Source organism: Mus caroli, unplaced genomic scaffold (genome assembly GCF_978045245.1).
Source record: "Mus caroli unplaced genomic scaffold, Mus_caroli_1 scaffold_3, whole genome shotgun sequence".
NCBI lineage: Eukaryota > Metazoa > Chordata > Mammalia > Rodentia > Muridae > Mus > Mus caroli.
The window spans coordinates 137,885,426-137,904,507 of NW_028227258.1; the positions used below are offsets into that span (position 1 = coordinate 137,885,426).

At 37.4% G+C, this 19,082-nt stretch overlaps 1 protein-coding gene across 4 annotated transcripts in view; it reads left to right on the forward strand.

Moving 5' to 3' along the window:
- Nucleotides 1-19,082, forward strand: part of Naaladl2 (N-acetylated alpha-linked acidic dipeptidase like 2) — a 1,298,244-nt gene that overhangs the window by 882,160 nt on the left and 397,002 nt on the right. For 3 of the 4 annotated variants that reach the window (XM_085836003.1, XM_085836001.1, XM_021158905.3), the window contains one exon: nt 2,552-2,695. The exons of the other annotated variant lie outside the window; for it this stretch is intronic. In XM_085836003.1, the coding sequence (XP_085692129.1) occupies nt 2,552-2,695 (144 nt within the window). The remainder of the gene's footprint in view (nt 1-2,551; nt 2,696-19,082) is intronic. 4 annotated transcript variants of the gene reach the window in all.

Below are 19,082 nucleotides of genomic sequence, written 5' to 3' on the forward strand. Positions count from 1 at the left end.
GGCACAGGCTGGAGCAGAAGAGGACCCAGGGCTAGTCATGAGTAGCTGAATGCAATCTTGTGAAGCTGGCAGATCAGCAACATTTTGATTCAACAGGCATCATGCGTATGAGCCCTACATGTGCTGGCTAATGAGCATAAGACCTATGCAGTCTTAGAATGTCCTTTCTGAGAGGCTCCATACTTGATTTATACTTTGCCGTGGCCATATCAAAATCCTTCCTGCTTTCTGCCTAGCAACCATACATTGTCAATTTGCTCTGGGCTTTACAAATTATACAGCTTGTTATGGTTTTTGCCACGAGATGGTAGGGAGTAGTGAACTATACTGTGGTCAATATTCATTCACACATGAACATAAAGGAGTTCCTGAGACCCAAGACTGACCCTGCACTTCTCCAACAAAAGTGATTCTTAGCTTAAATCTTTATTATTATTTTCTCAAAGCTATGACTTCCAGGACAGCCATAGTCCTAATCTAAAAATCAGGATTGGGGGGGGTGTTTGTTTGTTTGTTTGTTTGGGTGGTTTTCTAGAGGATAAATTAAAGAAGCTGTTCACAAACATAATTTTTTTCCATGTACAATATGTGCCTCATGGAACCTGATTACCAGCATCATGGAAGTTGTCACCCCCCACAGACAAATTAAATTAAATTCCAAATCAATCTCCAGGACCATTTTCTTAATAAAATTTCTGAAAATGATCGTACTGCATTCTAAAATGTAACTGTTGGCATTCAACTGTGAATGTCCTTTTCTGAGTCAATAAAATAGTTTTATCAAGAATTTCTTGTTTACTTGAACACATTTGGTGTATTGTCCCCCCACTTTTCTCCAAGTTTAATGTGCACTGATATAATTATTTTGTCTTACCAGTATTTTGCTTTGCATTTTATTAACATTATAGATAAATTTAGTCCATTACTTATTCATGGTTTCAAAGTGGATTTATTTCCTACAGTCATCTTCTTCTACCATCTTCTGTGTCTCCATCTCCTCTTGATTTCTCCCAAGTTCACAGTTAAAGGGTTCACCATCTTTCAGTGTCACCTGGGTTTTGGAGTTCCCTTCTTACTCCTGGTATATGTGTTTGGGATACCTCACTTTCATTATTCAATGTGTGTGTGCATGGGAAGGCACATTCCTTTGGAAGGTGATCTTGTACATGTGTATGTATGTGTGGAAGCCAGGTGATAGTCTTAAATGTTTTTAAATGTTGCTTCTTAGGCACTTGTTCTCCCCCATCCCCCCTCTTTTTTTTTTTTTTACTAGTTTCTCATTGGTGCACCAGACTAGGCTGCATAGCCAGTGAACCCCAGGAATTCTCCTGTGCTTGCTGTGATTGCAAATGTCTGTCACAACTTCAGGCTCCTGCCTGCCACATACACAGCAACTGGAGTATTCTGGGGAACAAACTCAGATTCTTGCTTTTGCCAGGCTAGTATTTTCTGTCCTGAGCCATCTTCCCAGCACTGTGTTCCAACTTTGCTCATTATACTGACTATTCATCCCTTGTCACCAGTATTTACTTTCATGTCTCATGCATATCATTCCAATTTTTGTCCTTTTCTCCTTTCCCCACAAAAACAATTTTCCTGATTATACTGATTATGATTACACCACTTCTACTCATACTGCATTATTGCTTTTTTCCTCACAACTTTGGTCCTGTTAAAGCTAATCTCTGTCTTACCTCAGAGAATACTTACTTTCCTGTATGTCTGGGAAAGGTTTAAACCCTAACTCTAATCATACTCTAAGTTTCCTCTGGAGTCCTTAGCTCACATCTGGCATGTCTCCCCACTCATTCTGTCTTCCAGGAGCTTCTCCTCAGCCTCTTGAACTCTTCTCACAGATTCCTCCTACAGATGCCTTTGGCTGAGAGAGAGCTCACTGTCGAGAATGGCAAAATTAAGTTGATTTGAGTTTTAGATGTGGGTAAGTCTCATCCAATATGGGCTGAAGTGGAGGAGTTCTTAGGCAAGTTGTTTTTACCATTGGCCACCTGATTATCATTAACTGTAAAAGATATTTCCTACTGGTTTCTTTATATCTGCTTTTAACAACGTTCTGTTGTCTGATGGCAATGGGCACAGAGTTATTAGCATGATTCTCAGCATTCTTCTATCATTATCTCTTGTGTGTCTCATCACTTCCCACTGGCAGGAGGGAGATCCAGGCATCTACACTGTGTGTGCAAAAGACAGAGACCTTCTTTATACCACACTTCATGGGTTTCCCTTTCCTCATCCTGTGGAAGGTAGAAGGAGCTGCCAGTTCATGGGCCTACTGAATTCTGTGGTTCAAGCCACATTGATTTTCACTGCCAGTCTTGGGATCTACTATGATAGCTGCTATGTAACTGTGGCAAGTGTATGTACACATTGTTAATGAAGGTACAGAATATTATCCAGATTAAAGTTTACAGTGTTTTAAAGAATATAACTGAGGAGTGAGTAAACATCATCCATGTGATTGGGAAGAACTTGTCTGTGATTGGTTTCTGTTTCTGTTTGCTAATTATTCAGTTCTTTTCTCCTTTGAATACAGATGGAAGCTTTAGAAAAAGCCGACCAAACCTCACCTCCCTGTTAGTGCAGCCTATCTCGCCATCCCTCGTTAAAATGCTCATCTCTTTGCCAAAACTGAAAATGGATAAAGATGCCTGCAGTCCTCTAGAACTTCCACATAATGGTAAGGCAACTTGTATTTTGAGACATCTGCTGATCATGTTCTTTGCTGAATCTGAGCCTGAAAAATCATTCTGGTGACCCTCTAGAACATCCATACAATAATAATACCTACAAATGTATATATAGCTTACATATAATGATGCCTAGAGCTCTCTAGAACTTCCATATAATAATGTTTCCAGACTTCTAGAACTTACACATAATGATGCCTACAGCCCTCTAAAACGTACGCATAATGATGCCTACAGCCCTTTAGAACTTACAGATAATGATATTTCCAGCCCTCTAGAACTTACCCATAACGATGCTCACAGCCATGTAGAACTTACACAAAATGATCCCTATAGACTTCTAGAAATTATACATAATGATGCTTACAGCCCTCTAGAACTTACACAGAATGATCCCTATAGACTTCTAGAACTAACACATAATGATGCCTATGGCCCTCTAGAATTTATACACATAGTGATGCCTACAGCCTTCTAGAATTTACACATAATAGTAAGGTAACTTGTGCCTCAAAACATCTGGAGAACACTTTAAGAAGATCAGTCATTAAAAAACATTTCTTAAATTGAAAGGTCTAGAACTATTCATTTAAAAACTACTGATTTTTGGTGGGAGGGGTATTTGTCTCATTCTGTAGTTCTATAAGGATGATTTTGAAGTATAATTATCATTCAAATCTAAGGGATTGGCCAAGCTGAGATATTTTCTTTGAAGGAGAAAAGGGAGAGTTTGAATTGCTCCAAAGAAAAGGAGCTTCAAAAATAAAGCATTTTGTACATGCTTGGCATGACTTCACAAGTTCAGCTCTGGCAGGCTTACTGACTACCAAGATTCAGTGGATAACAGGAGTTATCTGAAATATGAAGTCATTTAGTATAAAGCATTAATGTGTAGTTCCTGCAATTGACTAAAAGAATCCTTCTGTCTATACACAACATTGCCCAAGAGATGCTTCTTATTCGGTGGTGATGTTTGTCAGGCCTTCTTGGACTTTTCAGGATAAAACTGGAGCAGCTAAGCTACCTGTGATGGGATGAAAGTCCTAGGCTGCATCGTTTTGTTTTTTTCCTTCCTGCATTAAGAGCTTTAGCATTAAAGTTCTAAAGAAGAGATTGTCTTTACATATTGTTAAATGTGTCTCTGGCTGCTGTGAACTAACACTTCAGTGCTTTGGGGGTTTTGTGTGTGCCCAGATCTGGGTCTCTACTAGCAGTCATTTCTATCTTCTGTTTTCCTCTTAACTACAAATGTATTAAAATACTTCAACAAAATATTTTTCCAAGTCAAGATTGCTGGATGTAGAGACATAAACACTTCTCTCTCTCTCTTTCTCTCTGTGTGTGTATGTATGTGTATTTGTGTGTGTGTGTGTGTGTGTGTGTGTGTTGTGTCTGCATATGGGTGCATATGTCAGACCATACGTGTAGCGATAACAGGACACCTTTTAGAAGTCAGTTTACTCCATCTAGCAAGTGAGTCCTAGGATCTAAGTCAGCTCACCAGGTTTGGTACCAGGCTCATTTCATTGGTGAGCCATATCTGCCACACTGGACTTCATAATTCTAGGAAGAGTGGAACCCTTTATGCACTTCAGCACCTGTCCAGCTCTTAGGGTCTGAAATTTCCTGGGATGGCATTGTCATTCCTCAGGTCACCTCTGCACAAAGTGCCCTGTGCTGGCATCTACAGAAACACAAAATCACCACACATTTGTGAGAAACTGAGTTGGATATATGCTCCAGCACTTCTGTATACCAAAAACTGCTCTGTGTACTAGTGAGTCTCTTATCACATAATAGTATCAATTGCTTTCTCTGCCATCAAATGTCTTCACAATATGAAACAATGTTCTCTAGCTATACCTCAAACATGAAGTTATGTACAACATATATGAAGCCTAGAAGGAAATTTGAGATTGAGAGTTGAAATTTTACAACTCCATTTTCAAAGAGGGAATACGAAGATTTGCTAAAGAGTTATGCCATATGAAGTTTATCTTGTATAGATAGTGATTATATTATTGTTATTGTGACTTAGAAAAAGATCAAATGCACTTAAACTTAGAGAAGAGTTTTGTTTTTGTAAATCTTTCATTTTTCAGAAAACAGTTTGCTACATTTATATTTTTCAGATAGTAAATAAGCATCCCAAGTGTTTGTGTGCTTGAAATTAAATTATTCTTAAATAAAGGATAATGACACCTTACATCAACATTCTGCATAGAAATACTTACGATTTACCCAAGATAATTAACTTATAAGTGTTTAATACACTCTTAAAATTGCATTAATGGTGATGTATGTATAAAGACACAACATAAAATACCAAGAACGTTCTTTACTTTGAAAGAGAGCAGCACCTCTAGTTTACAAATTAAAAATAATCTACAGCACATCACAATTTAATTTTGCTCTTTTACTGAGTCTCCCAAGTATACTGTTGAAGGACAGGCAGAAAATCTTAATTAAGATGACAAAATAGGAAACTGTGTGTGCAGTTTTTATTTTAAATTTTCGTCTTTTTGTGCACAATGATTCACAATTCTCTACATTTTACACAATGTGGCTGATTTTCTCTATCCTGTGTGCTTTATCAACATCTTTCTCTTTCATGTGCTTTTGCCTTTACCAAAAATTTAAAATCATGTATGTTAAGTAGATTTGAGGGTTCTACAAATTTATAAGATGGTTTCTGATTGCCTCTAGCCTATTGGTCCACTTCATCTAACAAAGCTATCCAAATAAATAAAACCAAACTACACGTTCTAAATTTTATTTAAACAATGACACTTTTTTTTTCTTTTTTTTTTTTTTTTTTTGTCAGCGTTTGGAGGCTGATTATGGGATGGATCCCTGAATGTGGCAGTCTCTAGCTCGTCCATCCTTTTGTCTCAGCTCCAAACTTTGTATCTGTAACTCCTTCCGTGGGTGTTTTGTTCCCAATTATAAGAAGGAGCAAAGTGTCTACACTTTGGTCTTCATTCTTCTTGAGTTTCATGTGTTTCATGTGTTTCAGAAATTGTATCTTATATATTAGGTATTCTAAGTATCTGGGCTAATATCCACTTATCAGTGAGTACATATTGTGCAAGTTTTTTTGTGATTGGGTTACCTCACTCAGGATGATGCCCTTCAGGTCCATCCATTTGACTAAGAACATCATAAATTCATTTTTTAATAGCTGACTAGTACGCTATTGTGTAAATGTACCACATTTTCTGTATCCATTCCTCTGTTGAGGGACATGTGTGTTCTTTCCAGCTTCTGGCTATTATAATTAAGGCTGCTATGAATATAGTGGAGCATGTGTCTTTCTTTTTTTTTAATTTTTAATATTTTTTATTACGTATTTTCCTCAATTACATTTCCAATGCTATCCCAAAAGTACCCCACACCCCCCCACACACTTCCCTACCCACCCATTCCCATTCCTTTGGCCCTGGCATTCCCCTGTATTGGGGCATATAAAGTTTGCAAGTCCAATGGGCCTCTCTTTCCAGTGATGGCCAACTAGGCCATTTCGATACATATGCAGCTAGAGACAAGAGCTCCGGCGTACTGGTTAGTTCATAATGTTGTTCCCCCTATAGGGTTGCATATCCCTTTAACTCCTTGGGTACTTTCTCTAGCTTCTCCATTGGGAGCCCTGTGATCCATCCAATAGCTGACTGTGAGCATCCACTTCTGTGTTTGCTAGGCCCCGGCATAGTCTCACAAGAGACAGCTATATCTGGGTCCTTTCAGCAAAATCTTGCTAGTGTATGCAATGGTATCAGCGTTTGGAAGCTGATTATGTGATGGATCCCTGGATATGCAGTCTCTAGATGGTCCATCCTTTCATCACAGCTCCAAACTTTGTCTGTGTAACTCCTTCCATGGGTGTTTTGTTCCCAATTCTAAGAAGGGGCATAGTGTCCACACTTTGGTCTTCATTCTTCTTGAGTTTCATGCGTTTAGCAAATTGTATCTTGTATCTTGGGTATCCTAAGTTTTGGGCAAATATCCACTTATCAGTGAATACATATTGTGTGAGTTCTTTTGTGATTGTATTACCTCACTCAAGATGATGCCCTCCAGGTCCATCCATTTGACTAGGAATTTCATAAATTCATTCTTTTTAATAGCTGAGTAGTACTCCATTGTGTAAATGTACCATAATTTCTGTGTCCATTCCTCTGTTGAGGGGCATCTGGGTTCTTTCCAGCTTCTAGCTATTATAAATAAGGCTGCTATGAACATAATGGAGCATGTGTCCTTCTTACCGGTTGGGACATCTTCTGGATATATGCCCAGGAGAGTTATTGCTGGATCCTCCGGTAGTACTATGTCCAATTTTCTGAGGAACCACCAGACTGATTTCCAGAGTGGTTGTACAAGCTTGCAATCCCACCAACAATGGAGGAGTGTTCCTCTTTCTCCACATCCTTGCCAGCATCTGCTGTCACCTGAATTTTTGATCTTAGCCATTCTGACTGGTGTGAGGTGGAATCTCAGGGTTGTTTTGATTTGCATTTCCCTGATCATTAAGGATGTTGAACATTTTTTCAGGTGCTTCTCTGCCATTCGGTATTCCTCAGGTGAGAATTCTTTGTTCACTTCTGAGCCCCATTTTTTAATGGGGTCATTTGACTTTCTGGAGTCCACCTTCTTGAGTTCTTTATATATATTGGATATTATTCCCTTATCTGATTTAGGATAGGTAAAGATCCTTTCCCAATCTGTTGGTGGTTTTTTTGTCTTATTGATGGTGTCTTTTGCCTTGCAGAAGCTTTGCCGTTTCATGAGGTCCCACTTGTCAATTCTCGATCTTACAGCACAAGCCATTGCTGTTATATTCAAGAATTTTTCCCCTGTGCCCATATCTTCAAGGCTTTTCCCCACTTTCTCCTCTATAAGTTTCAGTGTCTCTGGTTTTATGTGAAGTTCCTTGATCCACTTAGACTTGACCTTAGTACAAGGAGATAGGAATGGATCGATTCGCATTCTTCTACATGTTAACAACCAGTTGTGCCAGCACCATTTGTTGAAAATGCTGTCTTTCTTCCACTGGATGGTTTTAGCTCCCTTGTCGAAGATCAAGTGACCGTAGGTGTGTGGGTTCATTTCTGGGTCTTCAATTCTATTCCATTGGTCTACTTGTCTGTCACTATACCAGTACCACGCAGTTTTTATCACAATTGCTCTGTAGTAAAGCTTTAGGTCCGGCATGGTGATTCCACCAGAGGTTCTTTTATCCTTGAGAAGAGTTTTTGCTATCCTAGGTTTTTTGTTATTCCAGATGAATTTGCAGATTGCACTTTCTAATTCGTTGAAGAATTGAGTTGGAATTTTGATGGGGATTGCATTGAATCTGTAGATGGCTTTTGGCAAGATAGCCATTTTTACAATGTTGATCCTGCCAATCCATGAACATGGGAGATCTTTCCATCTTCTGAGATCTTCTATAATTTCTTTCTTCAGAGACTTGAAGTTTTTATTATACAGATCTTTCACTTCCTTAGTTAGAGTCATGCCAAGATATTTTATATTATTTGTGACTATTGAGAAGGGTGTTGTTTCCCTGATTTCTTTCTCAGCGTGTTTATTCTTTGTGTAGAGAAAGGCCATTGATTTGTTTGAGTTAATTTTATATCCAGCTACTTCACTGAAGCTGTTTATCAGGCTTAGGAGTTCTCTGGTGGAATTTTTAGGGTCACTTATATATACAATCATATCATCTGCAAAAAGTGATATTTTGACTTCATCTATTCCAATTTGTATCCCTTTGATCTCCTTTTGTTGTCAAATTGCTCTGGCTAGGACTTCAAGTACAATGTTGAATAGGTATGGAGGAAGTGGACAGCCTTGTCTAGTCTCTGATTTTAGAGGGATTGCTACAAGCTTCTCACCATTTACTTTGATGTTGGCTACTGGTTTGCTGTAGATTGTTTTTATCATGTTTAGGTATGGGCCTTGAATTCCTGATCTTTCCAAGACTTTTATCATGAATGGGTGTTGGATCTTGTCAAATGCTTTTTCTGAATCTAAAGAGATGATCATATGGTTTTTGTCTTTGTGTTTTTTTATATACTGGATTACATTGATTGATTTCCATATATTGAACCATCCCTGCATCCCTGGGATGAAACCTACTTGGTCAGGATGGATGATTGTTTTGATGTGTTCTTGGATTCGGTTAGCAAGAACTTTATTGAGGATTTTTGCATCAATATTCATAAGGGATATTGGCCTGAAGTTTTCTATCTTTGTTGGGTCTTTTTGTGGATTAGGTATCAGAGTAATTGTGGCTTCATAGAATGAGTTGGTTAGAATACCTTCTGTTTCTAATTTGTGGAATAGTTTGTGAAGAACTGGGATTAGATCTTCTTTGAAGGTCTGATAGAACTCTGTACTAAACCCATCTGGTCCTGGGCTTTTTTTTGGTTGGAAAACTATTAATGACTGCTTCTATTTCTTTGGGGGATATAGGGTTGTTTAGATCATTAACCTGATCTTGATTCAACTTTGTTACCTGGTATCTGTCTAAAAACTTCTCCATTTCATCCAGGTTTCTCCAGTTTTGTTGAGTATAGCTTTTTGTAGAAGGATCTGATGGTGTTTTGGATGTCTTCAAGATCTGTTGTTATGTCTCCTTTTTCATTTCTGATTTTGTTAATTAGGATGCTTTCCCTGTGTGCTCTAGTGAGTCTGGCTAAGGGTTTATCTATCTTGTTGATTTTCTCAAAGAACCAGCTCCTTTATTGGTTGATTCTTTGAATAATTCTTCTTGTTTCCACTTGGTTGATTTAGCCCCTGAGTTTGATTATTTGCTGCATCTACTCCTCTTGGGTGAATTTGCTTCCTTTTGTTCTAGTGCTTTTAGGTGTGTTGTCAAGCTGCTAATGTGTGCTCTCTCTAGTTTCTTTTTGGAGGCACTCCGAGCTATGAGTTTTTCTCTTAGAAATGCTTTCATTGTGTCCCATAAGTTTGGGTATGTTGTGGCTTCATTTTCATTGAACTCTAAAAAGTCCTTAATTTCTTTCTTTATTCCTTCCTTGACCAAGGTATCATTGAGAAGAGTGTTGTTCAGTTTCCACGTGAATGTTGGCTTTCTATTATTTATTTTGTTATTGAAGATCAGCCTTAGTCCATGGTGATCTGATAGGATGCATGGGACAATTTCAATATTTTTGTATCTGTTGAGGCCTGTTTTGTGACCATTTATGTGGTCAATTTTGGAGAAGGTACCATGAGGTGCTGAGAAGAAGGTATACCCTTTTGTTTTAGGATAGAATGTTCTGTAGATATCTGCCAGATCCATTTGATTCATAACTTCTGTTAGTTTCAATGTGTCCCTGTTTAGTTTCTGTTTCCATGATCTGTCCATTGGTGAAAGTGGTGTGTTGAAGTCTCCCACTATTATTGTGTGAGGTGCAATGTGTGCTTTGAGCTTTACTAAAGTTTCTTTAATGAATGTGGCTGCCTTTGTATTTGGAGCATAGAGAATCAGAATTGATAGTTCCTCTTGTAGGATTTTACGTTTGATGAGTATGAAGTGCCCCTCCCTGTCCTTTTTGATGACTTTGGGTTGGAAGTCAATCTTATCAGATATTAGAATGTCTACTCCAGCTTGTTTCTTCATACCATTTGCTTGGAAAATTGTTTTCCAGCCTTTCATTCTGAGGTAGTGTCTATCTTTTTCTCTGAGATGAGTTTCCTGTAAGCAGCAAAATGTTGGGTCTTGTTTGCCTAGCCAGTTTGTTAGTCTATATCTTTTTATTGGGGAGTTGAGCCCATTGATATTAAGAGATATTAAGGAAAAGTAATTGTTGCTTCCTGTTATTTTTGTTGTTAAAGTTGGCATTCTGTTCTTGTGGCTGTCTTCTTTAGGTTTGTCGAGGGATTACCTTCTTGTTTTTTCTAGGGCTTGGTTCCCGTCCTTGTATTGGTTTTTTTCTGTTATTATCCTTTCAAGGGCTGGATTCGTGGACAGATAATGTGTGAATTTGGTTTTGTCGTGGAATACTTTGGTTTCTCCATCTATGTTAATTGAGAGTTTGGCTGGGTATAGTAGCCTGGGCTGGAATTTGTGTTCTTTTAGTGTCTTTATAACATCTGTCCAGGATCTTCTGGCTTTCATAGTCTCTGGTGAAAAATCTGGTGTAATTCTGATAGGCTTGCCTTTATATGTTACTTGGCCTTTTTCTCTTACTGCTTTTAGTATTCTATCTTTATTTAGTGCATTTGTTGTTCTGATTATTATGTGTCGGGAGGTATTTCTTTTCTGGTCCAGTCTATTTGGAGTTCTTTAGGCTTCTTGTATGTTCATGGGCATCTCTTTCTTTAGATTTGGGAAGTTTTCTTCTATAATTTTGTTGAAGATGTTTGCTGGTCCTTTGAGTTGAAAATCTTCATTCTCATCCACTCCTATTATCTGTAGGTTTGGTCTTCTCATTGTGTCCTGGATTTCCTGGATGTTTTGAGTTAGGGTCTTTTTGCATTTTCCTTTTTCTTTGATTGTTGTGCCGATGTTTTCTATGGAATCTTCTGCACCTGAGATTCTCTCTTCCATTTCTTGTATTCTGTTGCTGATGCTTGCATCTATGCTTCCAGATTTCTTTCCTAGGGTTTCTTTCTCCAGCGTTGCCTCACTTTGGGTTTTCTTTATTGTGTCTACTTCTCTTTTTAGGTCTTGGATGGTTTTATTCAATTCCATCACCTGTTTGGTTGTGTTTTCCTGCAGTTCTTTAACGGATATTTGTGTTTCCTCTTTAATGTCTTCTTCCTGTTTGGTTATGTTTTCTTGCAATTCTTGAAGGGATTTTTGTGCTTCCTCTTTAATGTCTTCTACTTGTTTAGCAGTGTTCTCCTGTATTTCTTTAAGTGAGTTATTTAAGTCCTTCTTGATGTCCTCTACCATCATCATGAGATATGCTTTTAAATCCAGGTCTAGCTTTTCGGGTGTGTTGGGGTGCCCTGGACTGGGCAAAGTGGGAGTGCTGAGTTCTGATGATGGTGAGTGATCTTGTTTTCTGTTAGTAAGATTCTTACGTTTACCTTTCGCCATCTGGTAATCTCTGGAGTTAGTTGTTATAGTTGTCTCTGTTTAGAGATTGTTCTTCTGGTGATTCTGATTACTGTCTATCAGCAGACCTGGGAGACAGGCTCTCTCCTCTGAGTTTCAGTGGTTAGAGCACTCTCTGCTGGCAAGCTCTCCTCTTACAGGGAAGGTGCACAGATATCTGGTGTTTGGACCTCCTCCTGGCTGAAGAAGAAGGCCAAAAACAGGACCATTCCCAGATGCTGTGTTGCTTTGGCAGGTCACAGATGCTGTCAGCTTCTGTGGTGCACACTCTCACCTGTGCAGACTAAGTTCCTAAGTTTGGCGGAGTCCGGGAACCAAGATGGTGCTCTCTGCCCCTGAGGCAGAGGGCTCCCGTGCAGGGCAGATCACTGTCCTCCAGCTGGGAGGGTGCCCAATGTCTGCGGCCCCAAAAGGGTGCTGCCTCAGCGGTTCTGTGGCTCCCGCCTGTCCCAGAAGCTGTCTGCCTCTGTGGTGCACACTCTCACCTGTCACAATGACACTTTTTAACACTAGTAGAAAATGGAAAACAAACAAACAAAACTAAACAAAACCAAAAACGAACAAACAACAACAACAATAAAAACACAGGTACTCTGGACTCGGCTTCATCACTAAGACCATGAGACTATATAGTGTTGGCTAATGGAGCAACGGTCAGTAGAGTTATCTCTGTAAGGGAGAAAGATAGAGATGGAGAAAGATAGAAGTTAAGGGTAAGAGGCAGAGATAGTTGGAGGGAATCTCATCCACTAAGAGAAACAGTTATTTATGATGCTAAATTCATTGAGGTGGCCATGAAAAAAAATGTATTTGATTTTCAGTTACTTACAACCAAAAGCTAAGTGGTACAGACGATAGAAGTTGAGTAAAGGAATGGAATTCCAGAACTAATCATACAGTGTCAATAAGAACAGAAGAGAGTAGACCATTCTATGAAGATTCCTTTAAAAGTTGGATACAGAAAATGTGGTACATTTACACAATGGAGTACTACTCAGCTATTAAAAAGAATGAATTTATGAAATTCCTAGGCAAATGGATGGACCTGGAGGGCATCATCCTGAGTGAGGTAACACAATCACAAAGGAACTCACATAATATGTACTCACTGATAAGTGGATATTAGCCCAAAACTTAGGATACCCAAGATATATAATACAATCTGCTAAGCACATGAAACTCAAGAAGAATGAAGACCAAAGTGGGGTCACTGTACCCCTTCTTAGAATTGGGAACAAAACATCCATGGAAGGAGTTACAGAAACAAAGATTGGAGCCAGCCGTAACGAAAGGATGGACCATATAGAGACTGCCATACCCAGGAATCCATCCCATAATCAGCTTCCAAATGCTGACACCATTGCATACACTAGCAAGATTTTGCTGAAAGGACCCAGATATAGCTGTCTCTTGTGAGACTATGCCGGGGCCTAGCAAACACAGAAGTGGATGCTCACAGTCAGCTATTGGATGGATCACAGGGCTCCCAATGGAGGAGCTGGAGAAAGTACCCAAGGAGCTAAAGGGACCTGCAACCCTATAGATGGTACAACATTATGAACTAACCAGTACCCCGGAGCTCTTGACTCTAGCTGCATATGTATCAAAAGATGGCCTAGTCGGCCATCACTGGAAAGAGAGGCCCATTGGACACACAAACTTTATATGCCCCAGTACAGGGGAAAGCCAGGGCCAAAAAAAAAAAAAAAAATGGGAATGGGTGGGTAGGGAAATGGGGGAAAGGGGGGAGGGTATGGGGGACTTTTGGGATAGCATTGGAAATGTAATTGAGGAAAATACATAATAAAATATCTTTTAAAAAAAAGTAACCAAGAGTCAAAGAAACTGCCTTTGCCTCAATAGAGACAGATCATTTGTATTGAATAAACCATCGAATATGCTTGGATTCCTTTCTTGGTCTCTCTTTGGAGAGCCTATCTACTAATATAGTATGTTCTTAGTCATTTTCCTTGGGGTTCTCCCAGAACATAACTGTATTATTTTTAAATATTAATTTGAGCTCATGTTTAAGACTTGTGAATACAGTGAAAATATTAAAGAAAAAAATATAGATTGTTGTAACTGACATGGAAAACATACACACATCATGTTTAAAAGAGGAATTTTGGTAGATTAGATAAATTTAATATTTTGAGGGAGGATATTTGTTAAGTTATCAAATTTATGAGTAAAAACAAGTTATGTATAAGTAAACTATGTAAAATATAAACATACCAACTCAAATATAGAGAAAAATGGTGACATAGCTCTGATTTTCTTACTCATAATTTATCAACTTCTCTGGGGAAAATTAATTTCATTAGAAGAATTTCACAACATTTAACTGCTTATATCACTTGTTTTTATAACTTTCAATTGTGTTATAAATAGCTGTTTTTTAGTTTGTTTGTAGCTGCTTGAATAAAACCATTTACATTTCTTTAGCAGATAGCTCACTATGTAGTTAACATACTAACCTTACAGATTTTTTGTTATTTTGTTATATTTTGTTATTATACAAAAAGTTGTCAACAAACAGTTCATTTTAACTATTCAGCATAGTTCTTAAAAAGAAATGTTTACTCATTTGGATTCATAAACCTATTTTTAGCTACATATGATACTAATGGGACTGTCAATAGTATTCACATTGCCTCAAGGTTGCTCCATGAGAGTAATTTTAGGAGACTATGAATATATCATTAAAACTTGTAGTCTATCACCTATCCATCCTGTGATACAATATATGTTCTTAGACACTGAAGTATTATAGAGTTGATAGACTGTCATGACTTCATATGTTTATAACGTAAGTTGCTAAGCTTTTAAATCGTAAATGCTAAAAGAATGTCAGTAGACTATTTTTTTTAACAGAAGAAATATTGCAAATGTATTTTGCAATAGGGTTTTTTTGTACTGGTCATTTTTTAAATACTGTAATAGAAATATTTGAAATTAAAAAAATCACTTGATTTTGGCTAACAGAGAAAGGATTTTAGTTTATGGTCATTTTGCTGTTCAACTTTACATCTCTAAAGAGTAATCACTGGAATCTATCAGGAGAGGTTTCTTTTAAATCCTTCTTATAAACAATGAGAGAGTATGTAGGGTAGGGAGTCCTTTTTTCTTCTCCCAGGATATATCTATGGCAGTCAAGCTTACTACCACAAAGCTCACTTCCTCCTGCAAGTACTATTGTCTACCAAAGCCATCACATTCTAGAGACCAAGCCCTAAATATACAGACCATGGGAAGCTCTTACCCAGACTTTTGCTTTATTATTCTAGTCACCAATATGAAAGAAAATATCCAGGAAAAAATGGATATCATTTTACCTGTGTATACAACTCTATATAGCATATATCAGTTAAAATCAATATGTTATATCACATTAGTAGAGACATGTCTGGCTCAAAATGAATGCTACCTATTAGTAATTACTGATACTCCTCAGTAGTGAAATATATATATATACATTTTTTAAATTCTCTACCAGCCAACTGCTCAGTGAACCTGGGAGTCTGGGCTGGAAGCGAAGTGTAGCTGTGGAACTAAAGATCAGCATTCATGAGTTGCCAGTCTGAAGTCCTCGATAAAAGGAAAAAGAGCTTCAGAATTGCCTTTGAAGGACTGTTCATGAAGGATCTGAAATAGAGAACACAGGTGTGAGACCTATTGTCCAAAGTCCACAGACAGTAGAGTCAGACCTGTTTCCTGGGGAGTGAAGGTAGGGTTTACCCAGGGTGACGGTACTGTCATTTGCCTTGAACTTCCCAGGTTTCCAGTTTTCTATTTTATCCCTTAGCTATTAGGAAAGATTCAGCATATTTTTGTTTATTAAACCCTTAAAGACAAGTTAAGATGCACACTTTGAAGCAGAATCATTTTCACCTATACTATCCAATATTTTAGTGTGATTTTTTTTGTCAGTTTTGTAGTTTTCTTATATTTTATCTTATTGTTTTTAAGGTTTCTCTCTGCTCTTGACAAATTACAGAACATCCAACTAAACTTTGGAGTTTATACATATGATAAAATCTAACACAACATATGCTATCAACTTTGATGATGTTTTCCACAATGGACAGATGTTGTAATTTAGAAATTTACAGCCTACTGGAAATTCCTTGCTGCCTCTCTGTTTTTATATTCTGCTATACTACAACATTTTTTGGTTATTGTTCTTTTTACAGATGTTCAAATATGTCTTGTATGTTGTATGTCTAAGCTGTTAAGGCCCATGGCTTCTTATCCTTAAGTCTCTGTGCCAACACACACATACTTCCTTGACAAGTGTTTGCGGCTGCTTTCAGATTAAGCCATCTCTCTTCTTCCATCTATCAGGCTGTACAATGTCCTTGCTACCAGACACTAAAACATGAAATCTCATTGACCAGGATGAATAAACTAATCTTCATTAGAAAACATTGCTTATTGTTTCTTTCTTTCTTTCTTTCTTTCTTTCTTTCTTTCTTTCTTTCTTTCTTTCTTTCTTTCTTTCTTTCTTTCTATATTTCAATTCTCTGAGGTTTCTCTTGTAGTCTGTTTTCTGATCTGTGTCCTATAGGTAGTAGAAAAGTTTGTAGACAATATAGTTTATAGGTAATATTCTATGTACTAAGTTTGGTCTAAATTTATCTTTTGGGCTGTTCAAATAATCTATATCTTGGTAAACTGAAAAGTTACTTACAAATTGTGAGTATAATTTGTTTATTACATTGGAGGGTCAATTTTTTTTACCTAATATGCTTTGAGCTCATTTCTTAGGTGTTTAAAATCACAAACATTTGTTACAATTTAGCAGATCCATCTCACAGAATAAATTGATATTCTTTCTGCCTAGCAACACATGCCTTCAAATGTGTTTAACTTGAAAATTGTTTAGCTTGCAATTACTCGTTGTTTTGATTATTTTTGGTATTCGGTTAACTTTATGCTATACTAATTTTTGCTTTTTGCTTTTAAGTTTTGTAATTCTTAATGCTTGTTTGAATATGTCTCAATAACCATAAATTGTTGTTGAAAATATTTAAACCCAATCGGGAGTTTCTACCCCACCTTTGACCATTTAGTTCCCTGATAAAAACCACACAACCTTTATATATTCAATAAGCCTCAATCAGCATTAGAGCTGGGTAGATATCTATCCTCTATATTATTATGTCTATTTCCCAGCCAACAGTCCCATTATATAATTTTCCACATGTCATCTGAACTGCTCTTAACTCCAATTAGCCAACCCTCATGGCTATTATATCAAGATTCTTACCCTATGGCAGCCTCTCTTCTATCCATCTTCTTTTCTCCAACCTTGTAGTTCTCCTCTGAACCCAAGCCCAGGAGTCTTAAACCTCACCTATGTCTACTTTGTCTAGTTATTGGCTGTCAACATCTTTATTCACCAAACAGGGATAACTTGGGGGACAAAGTTAAATAGCATCATCTGGGTCTGCATGAGGTCTCAGGGAGCAACCAGAATTCACCATAGTAAAAGACCAAACTTCAATAAATAATTCACATTTTAAATGCAGTGCTTTGGAGCATTTGTTCTAATACATTTAATATAATTTCTATGTTCTTAGGTTTCTAAAATTAATTTTGAATTTCTATCTAGGATACATATTTTTATTTTTATGTTTATATTTCCTATCATATTTTTCCTTGAATATATAAGAAGTTATAAATATTATGTGTTCCTATGGGATTGCTGGAGTAATTTCTCCCTAGGAATCCTTTTTATCCCTTTCTGCTTCATGAAAACTTATCTTTTTTTCCCCTTATTACAGTTAAGTAAGGCAGCCCATTATATAACCTGCTTCATAGAGGGAGAGCCATTGTTTTCTTTCAGTGAAATGAGTCATTTATTGGGGGAAAGTTAGATCTTTCTTTAATTTCAGTAACTGTCCTTCTGTATAACCAACTTGCAGCTTGCCAACAAGAAGGAAGTTTCACAATCAGTCGACAAACAGCAAATTAAAGTGAAGAGGAGGCCTCTGGATAACACTGGAACTTCAGTCTTCACTGATGACCTCTTTGCAGGACCCATAGGCTCTTACTACCCTTGCACCTCATAGGGCTGTGAGGACAGTGTCTCAGATTCATTAAATTCCCTTAGCTTCTAAACAGATCCATTCTAAAATTTATTTGTCTTCACATTCTAACTCAATAATAGGTTTGCTATTTCTCACAATACTCTTATCAAATGTTATTTGACATTGTGAATTATTTTTACTGGGAAATGTAACCCACTATCACAGGCTACCACATTACTAGTAAAGAAAAACATTGCTTCTCTGTGAATTAGCAACAAAAATAAATGAGTTGGCATTTATACAAAGATCAATTGACTTACTCTATGAGGTGATATTATAAAAGTAAATAATATACTAAAAATGAATGCTACATGGCCATTTAGCCAGTAAGCCATTTAGAAGTCATAGTACAAAGCCAAACAGAAAAGTTATGTCATTGCTGCTACCTTTTACCTGGCCTAGTAATTACTGCTATCTCTAAATCCAAACAGCTATTAATTATGAAGACAGTTACAGGGATTATCAACACTCTGAACTTCCATGAGAAAAGCTGTGTCTTTTGGTTAAGCACTGTACACTTTGCTAGTGAGACGTCATCCAAGGAGAGTAATGTAATGTTAATCCTCCAATTTTTCATATCCGAAACCTATTGATCATTGCAGAGGCTTTCCACTGGCTATAGTCTACCTGAATCCAACATTCTGGGATCCAGAATGATGGGGTTTCACAAAAGCCATTCTCCTGGGACACTGGTATGAAACCGTGTGAATAATAGATTTTGATAGACAAGTGGGAACTGTGCAGATCAGGCGGGTTTCCAGAAGATTAGGTTTCTGATGGACCCAGTGATTTGTGAGTTGTAGAGGCTTGGTAGAATGATGTGGGAAATCAACACATTTTCTCAAATTTCACTCTTACAAAAAAAGGTTTTGCAAAAAGAAAGAATCCAGAAAACAAGAAAACACACATCTTAACTCTTTTCCTATATATTTTATACAACAAAACTAATGGGTGGATCTGCTTAGTTTGAACATTTCACATGCATGCACTCATGATATCATGCATATAGTCATGGTGAGAAAACCCACACCAGTAATTTCCTGGTATTGGGACAGGGGCCTGCTTATAAAGTGGCACAGAAGCCTGGAATGTATAAATGTTCTATACACTAGTTGGGATGATGGCTATACACACACACACACACACACACACACACACATATATATATATATATATATATATATATATCAGAATGTTTCAAATATTTCATTATATTTAAAA